Source organism: Camellia sinensis, chromosome 4 (assembly GCF_055761805.1).
Source record: "Camellia sinensis isolate YWXY chromosome 4, ASM5576180v1, whole genome shotgun sequence".
NCBI lineage: Eukaryota > Viridiplantae > Streptophyta > Magnoliopsida > Ericales > Theaceae > Camellia > Camellia sinensis.
In genome coordinates, this window is record NC_138964.1 from 38202650 (window position 1) to 38216646 (window position 13997).

General features: G+C 39.2%; 1 protein-coding gene across 1 annotated transcript; it reads left to right on the plus strand.

Moving 5' to 3' along the window:
* Nucleotides 1–498: 498 nt before the first annotated feature.
* LOC145823693 (akuammiline synthase 1-like) lies at nucleotides 499–1821 on the plus strand. Its single transcript, XM_082923205.1, has one exon. The coding sequence runs from the start codon at nucleotides 499–501 to the stop codon at nucleotides 1819–1821; it is 1323 nt and encodes a 440-aa protein (XP_082779331.1).
* The last annotated feature ends 12176 nt before the right edge of the window (nucleotides 1822–13997 follow it).

A 13997-nucleotide genomic window follows, 5' to 3' on the forward strand; every position in this document is an offset into this window, starting at 1 on the left:
TTTAACTTTATTAAAAACTGTTAATTAACTTGATGATTTATTAATAAAAGAACATATTTGTTATAAAATTAGAAATCTTAGAAGGCATAATATAATTTCTAAAATTATAAGAGGTAATTTATAATTTAAGTAAACTTCAAGGAGTGTATTTATAATTTACCTTTTTTGTTAAATCAAAAAATAAACACGAAATTGAAGTAATGATTCATGTGCAATGTATCATGAAAAACCTTTCATGAAAATAATCATGAAAACTTTGTGATCCTTAGATTACACTTAAATTAAAACACCACACACTAATCAAGGTAATTTAAGAATCATAACTATTTCATGATTATTTTCATAAAAAAATATTCATGATCCCTAACTTTTCTCATTCCCATAAGCAAGTTTTGGTCTATATATTCTCCAATTCTTTTAGATAATCTTTGTAGAAACAAAACTTCAAATCCCAATTAAGCAGAAGAAAAGATTAGAGGAGTGGAGGTGACCAAAACCATGGAGAAGGAGATTAAGGTTGAGATCATTGCTAGAGAAACCATCAAGCCATCTTCTCCCACTCCTCATCACCTCAGAAACTACAACCTCTCACTTAGAGATCAGTACTGTACACTTCATTACATATCAGTGGCATTCTACTACTCTACTCCCACTAGTATTGGTGATGGTGAATCTGAAGAGATGGTCGGTCTAATATCGGAACGCTTGAAGGTTTCCCTCTCTGAAACCCTCACACGCTTCTACCCACTTGCCGGAAGATTGAGAGACAATCTCTCAGTCGATTGCAACGACGATGGTGTTGATTTTGTTGAAGCTCGAGTCATCAACAACTTCCATCTTTCAAACTTTCTTGATGAACCCAAACTTAAAGTCATCGACCATTTGGCTCCATCCGAACCAACAGATTACTACAAGACCCCTCTTTTACTCGTTCAAGCCAACTTTTTTGCATGCAACGGAGTTGTCGTTACTGTGAGGATGTCCCACAAAATTGCTGATGGATTCTCCTTTGGCATATTTATAAAGGGTTGGTCAGACATCGCTCTTGGATCTCCTGACGCCATAGTCCCAGATTTTAATGCTGCCTCCTCTCGCTTCCCTCCAAGAGACGATATCCCTATAATTTCTCTTACCTTCAAGGACATAACCCAAAAGGTTGTTAAAAAGAGGTTTGTCTTTGATGCCTTAAAAATCGCTTCCCTCAAGGCCAAAACAGCCAGCGAGTGCGAGAGCGAACAGAAACCCACACGTGTCGAGGTTATTACAGCACTTGTTTGGAAATGCGCAGTGGCTGCATCAAGGTCAAGATTTGGGATGTCTCCAAGGCCTTATGCATTGATGGGAGGCGTGAATATGCGGTCAAGGCTTGTGCCACCCATGCCAAAATACTCATTTGGGAATATAGTGGGAATGTTGTGGGCAATGCTTGACAACGATGATCACGACTACGAGAGTCAAGCAACAAACCTGGCCAACTTGGTGTCTCAGTTGAGGAAAGGGTCTCAAGAGTCAAACGATCACAATAAGAAAAAAAAGATTACATCATTGAGGCAGGTTAAGGGAGATGATATGGAGATGTATACGCATAGCAGTTGGTGTAGGTTTCCTCTGTATGAAATTGATTTTGGATGGGGGAAGCCGACATGGGTGAGTGCAAGCCGTGAGGGTGGCCCAGTTGGAATTGAACTAATGGATGCAAGAGATGGTGAAGGAGTTGAGATTTGGGTGAATCTGTTTAAAGAGGACATGGCTTTATTTGAAGCTGACCAAGAGTTGTTGGCTTATGCCTCACCCAACCCAAGTGCTCTGTTAAACAACTAGTCTATTATATTACTTTCTATATATTTCCTAATTTATATTTAATGTTATATTAATCGTCCTTTTATGTTATCTTTATTGTACTATTTCGTGTGTGAGTATTATATTGAAGACGAATATTAACAATGAGATCTATTATATACTGAGGGTTGGTTTGGGGTGTATTAAAAAAGTGCACTTTTTGTCTTTTTACGAAAAGATGTGCAGAAAAGTAGAGAGGTGATGTGATGAAAAAAAGATAAAAAGATAAAAAGATAGATTATATAGTAGATGACAAACAAGGCCTAATAATGTATTCATACATAAAATAGTACTATGTTTTTTTTTATCAGTAAAGAAAAATTTCATTGACGGCATGAAATTAAGAGTACAGGAAGATGAAGTGCATCGAGAGACATTCAGAAAGTACAAACTACCCCTACTACTACTACTCGCACCCAAACAACCAACCCCTCCGCCTCTCACATTTTTTAAAAGATAAAACAAACAAAGGATAATAAGTACTTAACCTTACACAAACCTTGAAATCTCTAGATTATGGTATTATTGGTCTATTTTATTTCTTTCTATTTATATATATATATATATATATATATTTCCATGTTTATATTTTAAGATAAGCATAAAAGTCTGTCTTGTAGATATCGTGTGATGGTTCATTGATCTTCTTTTTATTTTAAAAATAAGAGTATCGTGGATCATGTGATCATGGGTGTGTTAATCTATAACAATAATATTAATAGAATATTTAGCACAATTATTATAATAATAATAATGACTATAAACAATAATTTATATAGACAAAAACAAGAGTATAAGAAATATGGGCGCGTTTGGTTTGTGTTTTGAGATAAATTTTTAAAAAAATAAAAATTTGGGCAGAGAGTTTAGAAATTTTTTTTGGTTTGTTTGGTTATATATTTTGAAAATAGTTTTGAAATTTTGGAGTTTAGAATGATTTGATATTTTGTTATAGTTGAGTAAATATGTGTGAGAGGAAAAAAGCGATTGAGAATGAGAGAGGACAGAGAAAAAATGATGAATTGATATGTAATATGTTAGGGAAAATCTATGTGATTCCCCACAAGTAAATCAATCAATGGGAATAAAAACTAATGCGGAAAAATTAAATCAAAGGCAACACAAGAATTTTTACGTGGTTCCCTCAATGTGAGGTACGTCCACGGGATCGAAATCCGATTCCAATATCAACCAAAGAGTTTCCAAACAATTACAAACGAGACACTAATGGTCTCACAAAACCACCCTTAGGTGAATTCCAAATAATCACAAATAAACAAGAGGAAAGACCTCACCAAATAGATGAACCAAAATCTTCAGAATCAGAGTTGAAGAAGACCCAAAATAACGAACCAAACCAAGCTTCAAAAAACCAAAATTGAACCAATATGTAAATCTTCGGCACGGAAGCAATCTGCACACACTTCACCTCTGAGCAAACAAATTAATTAGGCTACTGCTCTACTTCACCCTACGGCACACCTGAAACAATATATATATATATATATATTGTGAATTTAGGATTTTGTAATCAAATCCTAATTGTTACCAAATTAGATTGGGTCTCCTCAAATATAATATATAAAAATATATTATACTAAACCAAGTCAAATTGAAACTCTTTTAATAAACCAATTGGGTCCCACACTCCAATAAGGAGGTATACCCAACAATTCTCCCCCTACCGACTTAGGTGGAGATATCAACCATACCCGCCAAAGTTCGACACTTTAAATGTTTGTCCCTTGACAAAGTCTTTGTCAACATATCTGAAATATTATCATCTGTGTGAACCTTTTCGAGTTGTAACAATTTCGAATCTAACACATCACGAATCCAATGGTATCTCACATCAATGTGTTTCGATCTCGAATGAAAAGTAGAATTTTTACTCAAGTGAATAGCACTTTGACTATCACAATAAAGCACATACTTTTCTTGCTTCAAACCCAACTCTTGCAAAAATTTCTTCAACCATAACTCTTCTTTGCAAGCTTCCGTAATGGCAATAAATTCAGCTTCGGTAGTTGAGAGAGCAACACATTTTTGTAATTTAGATTGCCATGCCACAGCTCCCCCTGCAAAAGTCATCAAATACCCCGAAGTAGATTTCCTAGAATCAACATCACCAGCCATGTCAGAATCTGTGAACCCATCAAGCATCGGTTTACCATCCCCAAAACACAAACACACCTTCGAAGTCCCTCGAAGATACCTTAAAATCCATTTTACCGCTGCCCAATGTTCTTTACCCGGATTAGAGAGAAAACGACTCACCACACCAACTGCATGAGCAATATCCGGCCTTGTACAAACCATGGCGTACATCAAAGAACCAACTGCTGAAGCATAAGGAACTTTTAACATCTCTTCTTTGTCTTTCTCACTTGTAGGACATTGATTCGAACTAAGCTTGAAGTGACCCGCAAGTGGACAACCAACCGGCTTTGCTTTATCCATGTTGAACCTCTCAAGAATTTTCTCAATGTAGCTTTCTTGAGATAACCAAATCAGCCCCTCTTTGCGATCACGAACAATTTTCATACCAAGAATTTGCTTTGCCGGTCCCAAATCTTTCATAGCAAAAGACTTGCTCAACTCCAATTTCAACCTGTTTATCATGGTAGAATCTTGACCCACAATTAACATGTCATCAACATAAAGCAAAAGAATAATAAATTTACCATCCGGAAAATTTTTCACAAACACACAATGGTCCGAAGTGGTTTTAGAAAAACCATTATTCATCATGAAAGAGTCAAATTTTTTGTACCATTGCCGCGGGGCTTGCTTGAGACCATACAAACTTTTCTTCAATTTGCAAACAAATTTCTCTTTCCCTTTTTCCACAAAGCCTTCCGGTTGCTCCATGTAAATTTCTTCTTCAAGATCACCATGCAGAAATGCGGTCTTCACATCAAGTTGCTCAACTTCAAGGTTCATACTTGCAGCCATGCCAAGTACAACCCGAATAGAAGACATCTTCACAACTGGCGAGAAAATTTCATCAAAATCAATACCTTTCTTTTGCCCAAAGCCTTTCACAACAAGACGTGCCTTGTACCTCAGATTCTTGCCATCATTCTTCAATTTGAAGACCCACTTATTTTTCAGAATTTTCCTCCCCTTAGGCAACTTCACTAAGTCATAGGTGTGATTTTCAAGTAAGGAGTTCATCTCCTCTTCCATGGCCTTTTTCCAATCACCTTTCTTTGCATGCTCAATTGCTTCTTGGTAGCTCTCCGGCTCCCCTTGATCAGAAATCAACACAAATTCATTGGGAGGATACTTTCTTGAAGGTTGTCGATCCCTTGTAGATTTCCTCAACTCAAGTTGTGGTGGTAGTTCTTGAGTTGGATGCTCTTCCTCAATTTCTGGCTCAACTTCATTAGAATTAGCATCATCCTCTACATCTTCAATAGGTGGCTGCACATCTCCCCCGTTTTCATCATCAATTGAAGATGAAGGAGATAAATCCATGTCAATGAGATCACTAGCTTTTGGCTCCGGTTGATCACCTTTGCCAAAGTCTTCAATTGTTTGGTCTTCAAGAAACACAACATCACGGCTTCGAATGACTTTCTTGTCGACCGGATCCCACAATCTATACCCAAACTCATCACGTCCATAGCCAAGAAAAATACATTGTCTTGACTTGCTATCAAGCTTGGACCTCTCGTCTTTTGGAATGTGAACAAAGGCTCGGCAACCAAACACTCTCAAGTGCTCATAAGATACATCTTTACCGGTCCAAACTCTTTCTGGAACATCACCATTCAAAGGATAGGAGGGTGACAAATTGATCACGTCAACCGCTGTCTTCAATGCCTCACCCCAAAAGGATCTTGGCAATTTAGCTTGTGAAAGCAAACACCTTGTTCTTTCCACAATGGTGCGGTTCATCCTCTCGGCAACTCCATTTTGTTGAGGAGTCTTCTTAACTGTCTTTTGATGCCGAATACCTTGGCTACGACAATACTCATCAAATGGCCCAATGTATTCACCACCATTGTCTGATCGGATGCACTTCAATTTCTGCCCTGTTTCTCTTTCAACCATGGCCTGAAAATGCTTAAATACTTCTAGAACTTGATCTTTAGTTTTTAGTAAAAAAGCCCAAACTTTCCTTGAATAATCATCAATGAAAGTAACAAAATAAAGTGCACCACCATGTGTTCTAACTTTTAAAGGACCACAAACATCAGAATGAATCAACTCCAAAACATTTTCTTTTCTAGAAACAACATTTTTATGAAAAAAAACTCTATGTTGTTTACCCGCCAAACAATGAACACAAGTTTTAAGATGTGTACCTTCAAACCGGGTAGAAGCTCTTTCTTGTACAAAACTTGCAGCCCCTTTTCACTCATGTGGCCAAGCCGCTTGTGCCACAATTCGGTAGAAGGATCTTCTTCAAGTGCATTGACAATACCTTTACAAATTTTTCCTTGCATCGAATAGAGTGTATGAGTTTTCTTACACTTAGCCACCACCAAGGAACCCTTTGTGAGCTTCCATATTCCATCACCAAATTTGTTGTTGAAGCCTTCATCATCTAACTTCCCAGTAGAGATCAAATTGAGGCGAATGTCGGGAACATGCCTCACATCTTTAAGCAACAACTTGCAGCCCAAATTTGTTTCCAAGCAAACATCACCCATGCCGATAATCTTGGACAAACCTTCATTACCCATTCGAACAGAACCATAATCTCCTGTAGTGTAGGTAGTGAAGAAATCAGCTCGAGAAGTCACATGAAAGGAAGCACCGGAATCAATCACCCAATTGCTCTCTTGGCCCACAAAATTGATACAATCATCTTCACAAACGACCATGAGATCACCATTGGTAGTAACTGCTGTTGTGTCTTCTTGCTTCTTATCCACACTTTTATCACGCCTTTTCTCCTTATTCTTGAGCTTTCGGCATTCTCGCTTCATGTGCCCTTTCTCATGGCAATAATAACACTCAACGTCTTTCTTTGAAAAAGAGCCATCTCTTGACTTGTCACGGCTTTGATCACGACCATGAGGAGTCTTACTCCTCCCCCTTGTTTTGCTTCGGCCTCTCACAACAAATGCTTCCGAATGAGAAGAACCGGCTGATTTTCTTCTAGTTTCTTCATTCAACAGGCTACTGGTGACTTGGCCCATTGTGACAACTCCATCGGACGCCGAATTACTGACGGTCACAACCAAAGTCTCCCAACTTTCGGGTAAGGAACTAAGTAGCATCAAAGCCTGCAACTCATCATCAAAAATAATTTTCATAGAAGCAAGTTGGTTAACAATACTCTTTATTTCATTCAGATGTTCCGGAATAGGGCTGCCCTCTTTATATTTTAAATTAACCAACTTACGAAATAGAAAAGCTTTATTTGTGGATGATTTCCTATCATAAAGGCCCTCTAATTTTTTCCATAAATCATGTGCTGAAGTTTCAGTAGCAACATGATGAAACACACTGTCATCAATCCATTGACGGATAACACCAACGGCTTTTCGATTAAGCATATTCCATTCATCATCTTTTATACCCTCGGGTTTGCCACTATCACCCTCAATGGGTCCATACAAATCTTTACGAAATAATAGGTCCTCCATTTTAGTTTTCCAAGTTACCCAATTACTTCCATTGAAGCTAGACATGCGACGCACATTCCCCTCCATTGATTTACTTAAATAAATAAACTCAAATAAATCGTAAGCTCTGATACCAGTTGTTAGGGAAAATCTATGTGATTCCCCACAAGTAAATCAATCAATGGGAATAAAAACTAATGCGAAAAAATTAAATCAAAGGCAACACAAGAATTTTTACGTGGTTCCCTCAATGTGAGGTACGTCCACGGGATCGAAATCCGATTCCAATATCAACCAAAGAGTTTCCAAACAATTACAAACGAGACACTAATGGTCTCACAAAACCACCCTTAGGTGAATTCCAAATAATCACAAATAAACAAGAGGAAAGACCTCACCAAATAGATGAACCAAAATCTTCAGAATCAGAGTTGAAGAAGACCCAAAATAACGAACCAAACCAAGCTTCAAAAAACCAAAATTGAACCAATATGTAAATCTTCGGCACGGAAGCAATCTGCACACACTTCACCTCTGAGCAAACAAATTAATTAGGCTACTGCTCTACTTCACCCTACGGCACACCTGAAACAATATATATATATATATATATTGTGAATTTAGGATTTTGTAATCAAATCCTAATTGTTACCAAATTAGATTGGGTCTCCTCAAATATAATATATAAAAATATATTATACTAAACCAAGTCAAATTGAAACTCTTTTAATAAATCAATTGGGTCCCACACTCCAATAAGGAGGTATACCCAACATAATAGAGATAGAAGTAATTTTGAATTTTTTTTGAGAAAATTTGTAATCAAACATGTTCTTGAAAATTTTCTTCCAAAAATATGTTTCAAAACACAAACCAAACACATAAGTTTCAGATTTTGGGAGTTTTGTTGTCACTGTCCTAAAACTTGTTTTGCCGCCTCTCGTAAAGGTACAATTAGAGAAAAACAGTTCTAAAATAAAATTCATGCTACTCACAGCATCCCTCGCCAATATTTATGATCACATGAGGGTTCAACCATATCACAAACCACAATTATCCAAAATGTCAATATAAAATATAGAGAACTCTCTCTAAAACTTCTCATTTTTTAAATTACATTTTCGGCTCCTTTACTACTGTTGTGTTTTCACAAAACCTATATTCCCTCATAGATATAGCAAACTATATACATTTATATAGAAGAACAGGTATAGATATAATTAACTATCAATTAAACTCATATTTAATATCATAATTATCTTGAAATAAATCCTCATAATATGATTGTAATGACAATATAAATTTTGCAACTTAAAACATATATAATTATAAATCTTGTAACAATTAAATAATAAAATCATTTAATCATAAATATTATTTTATTTTCGTTAAAATATCGCAACAGGATTTACATTAGCTTTCTTTTCCAAGTTTATATTTTAAAAGTATCATGTGAGGATCATGGTGATGTGATGGGAAAGATTATGTGATGGTTGTGTTCCACGAGGGTTGAATTTCTCATATTCAAGTTTTAATATTATAGCAATTGAGGGATTTATAAGATTTATTATGAATTTTGTTTTGATATTTTGAATTGTTATTATATAAGATTTTTAATATATCTCATCTATAAAGAAAATTAATTTGTTCTAATAATTATAATATTTTTATTTTACCGCACTTGTTTTCTAAAAAATGAACGACAAATAAAATTTTGAAAATAGACCATTTGTGTTTTTAGAGACAAACAAGACAATAAAACAAAAAAGTTATAATTATCGAATCGATTTAATTTTTTCATTAATGATATACATTTAGAGACTTATAAAATTAACGATTCGAATCATCAAAATAAGACCCATGATAAGGTCCATAGACCCCTAAAATTCTCCGATGTTGAGATTTGAATATGAGAAAAATTCAACTCTTACATTTAGGCCTTGTTTGGTAACTGTCCTTTTTAGCCAAAAAGTAAAAAAGTTACTAAAAAAACTAAAAAGCCAACAACCAATACCAAAAAGTCAAAAATTCTTTTTTCTCTTTACTTTTTGCACATCTTTTCATAAAAAGTCAAAAAGTCATCCCAAACATACTAATTTTTTTTATATCACATTTTAACCAAAAAACTAAAAAATTACTAAAAGTCTGTTTCCAAACAAGGTGTTAGTAGTTAAACTTGGGGAGTAAGTACTTTTTGTTATAATTTTAGAGGACAAATTGGCAAATGGCAAAGGAAGCTCCAGACAAGCGTATCTCGCTGGAAGAGGTCCCTGCTAGGTTGGTGCATATTTTGTTGAGTGAAGTTCCCATTTTGTGATGGTGGCCGAACCCTCCGCCCACTAACGAAAAAATAATAATAATAATAATAATAATAAAGAAAGTAATACACTACAATATTATAAAACTATCAAATAATCACTCAATGTGATGGGCCATTATCCTCCATTCGACAAATTTTTGTAACTTATCATTGACAATTTTTTTAGTTATATATAAAACTTGAGAGGGTAATTTTTGGTGAAAATTGGGCCGAGCTATGAAATGGACTTTATGGCCCCAAAGTACGAAGGACCAGGTAAAATGGGCCGAGAAGTTACTCCGGCCCATGAGAAATAAAGTTACTTCGGTCAAAAGAGGTGAAGTTACTTCGGCTCAGGAATTGTAAAGCTATTTCGGTTTGGACAACTTGGAGTTAGTCCGGTCTCCGAGTTAGTCCGGTCATGGCGTATTCTGGATAGATCGGTCAAGACCTTGCTACTCGGTAGCTGGGTCCCAACATATCATGGTTCATACATAGGAGAACCGAGATACGGAATAAAAGGAAGGGTCGAACTAAGGATAGTTCGGCCTACCTCGTGGCTCAGCTAAGCCAGTTTACTTCGGTTAAATGGTAGTTCGACTGTAGTAAAAACCATCCCACTTGGTTTAAGCAGTGGGGGGGAGTGTAAAAGGATAAGCATTATCCTTTAGGAGTATGAATCCTAGGAGGACTTTGCATGGAGAAATAAAAGTCCTACTAGGATTATACCACTCGAAACCTATAAAAGCTCACAAGCATCACCTTGTAGGAGGTAACATAACACAACATACAATTTTGCTTTCTAAACACATTGAGCTTTGTCTATTTGTCAAGTTTTCTGACTTAGGTATCGGAGAGGTTTCCGGCACACACCTGCCGGCTAGCTCACGTTTGTGTTTTCAGGTGACAAAGCGACGTCGTACGGAGGAGCGTGGACTTAGTCAACAGGATTATACGAGGAGAATTATTTCTTCCCTGTACAATTGGCGCCGTCTGTGGGAAGAACAGACAAGAACAAAACCTCTTGATTAAAGCTTCTCCCCTTTACAATCAATGGCACACATTGAAGAATTGCCGCAGTCCGCCGTCGACGGACTCACTGCTGATGGGGGCGCAAGGCGTGAAGGATTACCTGCTGTCCCTCCCATGGCGGACTTGGAGCCCCAACGACATACCTCCAGGAGGGATGCTAGGGGAAGGCGGAATAATAGCCCCCATCGCTCTCATTCACAAAGTCCAGACAGACAAAGACGGAGAATTGACCCTCAAGCTCTGGAAGATTGCGTGAAAGAGCAAGATGAATTGATAAAGAAGATGACGGCGGACATGGAGGCCTTGAAATGCCAGATGAAGAAAAAAGAAATTGCGACAGGAGAGGGGCACAAAAACAAGACGCCCCCTCGCCACTCAGAAAATCGTAGTAGGAATACTACACCCTCATAAGGAGAAAGTAGAAGCCTCAGGACAGGTGGCGCTCAATCCTGGTCTTCCAGAACTCGTCACTCCAGGTCTGAGAGGACGAGATCTGAAAGGTCATACACTGAAGGAAGCACATATTGGCCCTCGCATTCGCACCAAACCAGATCTAAACAGACGGAACTGCCCAGATCATCCGACTTACGAACCGTGCTCGAAGAGAAAGCACGATGCAAGGAGGATGCCAGGGCAAGGGATCCACATAGAGTTTCAGCCTTACAGCAGTTGGCTCCTCGGACGCATAGAAGCGTCGAGGTTGGAATGCCAATACCGCGCACTGCCTATGAACCGACGGACAAGGCATTAGCAAGACTGCAGACTTCACCGTTTGTTCCAGCGATCGAAAACGCGCCCCTACCATCAGGCTTCCTTCAGCCGAAATTCACTACATATGAAGGGAAGACGGATCCCTACTCACACTTAAGCCATTTTTGCCAAGTCATGGCTGTGTACAGGTGAAACGAGGCCTTAATGTGCATACTCTTCCCATCAAGTCTTGGCGACCTCGGCTTGACTTGGTTCGAGAAACTTCCTAAGGGCAACATAGCCTCTTGGGCACAATTGGCAGAAGCATTCTTAACAAGGTTCCGAACGAACACTAAAACCCCGGTGGAGATCGACCAGCTTCTCTCCATTGACATGGGTGAAAAAGAGACCCTCAGATCTTACAACAGTCGCTACTGGGAGACATTCAATCAGATAGGGGACTGCCCCACCAATCTCGCCATTGCACAATATAAAAGAGGCCTTCCAGTTGGGAACAGACTGAGGGACTCGATTACCATGACGCCACCCCTCACTATGGAAGCCTTGATGGAAAGAGTGCATCAGCACATCAGGGTAGAAGAGGGTGGCGCACGCGCCAAAGCAAAATCTAGTGCGACCGCAATACCAGAAAAGAAAACCTCAGCCAAGGTCAACACGGTAGACCGAAGTAACAGAAACGGACGTGGCAGACGAGATAACGGAGAAGACCCCGATAAAAGATGTTTAAGAATCCGCACTGTCATAACCACGGTGTTCAAGAAACCGATATATCGGATTCTAAGTGAGATAAGAGATGAGCCTTTCGTCAAGTGGCCAGCCAAGCTAGGAGAAACTCAGAAAGACTATGACGAAAGATCGCGGTGCACCTTCCACAAAGAAAAGGGACACCGCACGGAGAATTGCACACCATTGAGACAACACCTAGAAGAGTTAGTGGCAGCAGGCCACTTGGACAAATACATTGAAGGAGGGACGCAACCAGCCCCCCAGGATCACAATAACCCCAACGAAATGCCAATCGACCTCCCACCTCAAGGCATTATCAATGTAATACATGGAGTCTTTGAACCTGAGTGTGTATGCGAGCTCAGGGGATCAATCAAGAAGGCAGAGCACTTTAGAGAGGTGTTGAGTGCCCAACCTGCCATCAAGAAGGGAAAGACAGAGGCAACAAATGTTATGTCCTTTTCGGATAAGGACTTGGATCGAATATACTGTCCTCACAATGATGCTCTGGTCGTCACTCTCCGAGTCAAGGATTTTGACGTCAAGCGGATTCTGATTGACCAGGGTAGTTCATGTGAGATCATATACTACGACACATTTAAACAACTGAAGCTACAAGACAAAGACTTGGCGCCTGCAGTTTCTCCCCTAATTGGATTCAACTCCATGCCAGAGTGGCCCGTCGGCAAAATAATTCTTCCGGTCAGAGCAGGAAGCGTAACAAAACAAGTGGAGTTCTGGGTATTGAAGGTCCCCTCCACTTATAACATCATCTTGGGCAGAACATGGCTGCACGCCATGCGTTCGGTGGCGTCATCCTACCATCAGGTAATGCGGTTCCCCAACGACACTGGTATAATTGAAGAAGTCTATGGAGATCAGATCATGTCAAAACAATGTTTCGCCACGGTAAATGGCAGCCGCGCTGCCAAAGGATACATTCATTCGGTGGAGGAACCTGAAAGTAATGAACTATTCGCGGACGTCGGTAAAGAGGCTGATCAGAAAGCGGTGGAGGACTTGGTGGAGGTAAAAATAGATGAGAAGAACCCGGATAAGTTCTTCTTGCTTGGCTCATCGTTGTCCAGCGCTGAGAGATTAGAGGTCTTGGAATTCTTGACCTCTAACATCGAAGTGTTTGCCTGGACGCCCTACGACATGCCAGGCATTGATCCAAACTTCATCAGTCACCAACTCAATGTCCACCCATCTGCCAGACCAGTCATTTAACGCACACGCAGATCGGCACTCCACCACGCCGAAATAATGGCAGAAGAAGTAGGCAACCTGCTGGAGGCAGGAGCAATTAGAAAAGTACACTACCCAAGATGGATCTCCAACACAGTCGTAGTGCCAAAGAAAAATGGCAAATGGTGAGTCTGCGTCGACTACAAAACAGTCAACAAGGCATGCCCAAAAGACAGCTTTCCTCTACCGCGGATAGATCAACTAGTGGACCTAACGGCGGGGCACAATCGACTTAGCTTTTTGGATGCATACAGAGGCTACCACCAAATCGCCATGCATGAACCAGACCAGGAGGTCACATCCTTTATAACACCAAAAGGATTATACTGCTACAAGGTCATGCCCTTTGGCCTAAAGAACGCAGGGGCGACATTCCAACGGATGGTCACCAAGATGTTTGAACCATTGTTAGGCAGAACAATGGAGGCTTACATCGACGACATGGTGGTCAAAAGCAAGGATGAGAATGACCATCTCAAGGACTTGGGAGAAATGTTTGAAGTCTTGAAGAAACACAAGTTGCGCCTCAATGCGTCCAAGTGCGCATTCGGAGTAGGGTC

Excerpts from the sequence above, each read along its gene's own strand:
- LOC145823693 (XM_082923205.1), top strand. The coding sequence starts at position 499 with ATGGAGAAGGAGATTAAGGTTGAGATCATTGCTAGAGAAACCATCAAG.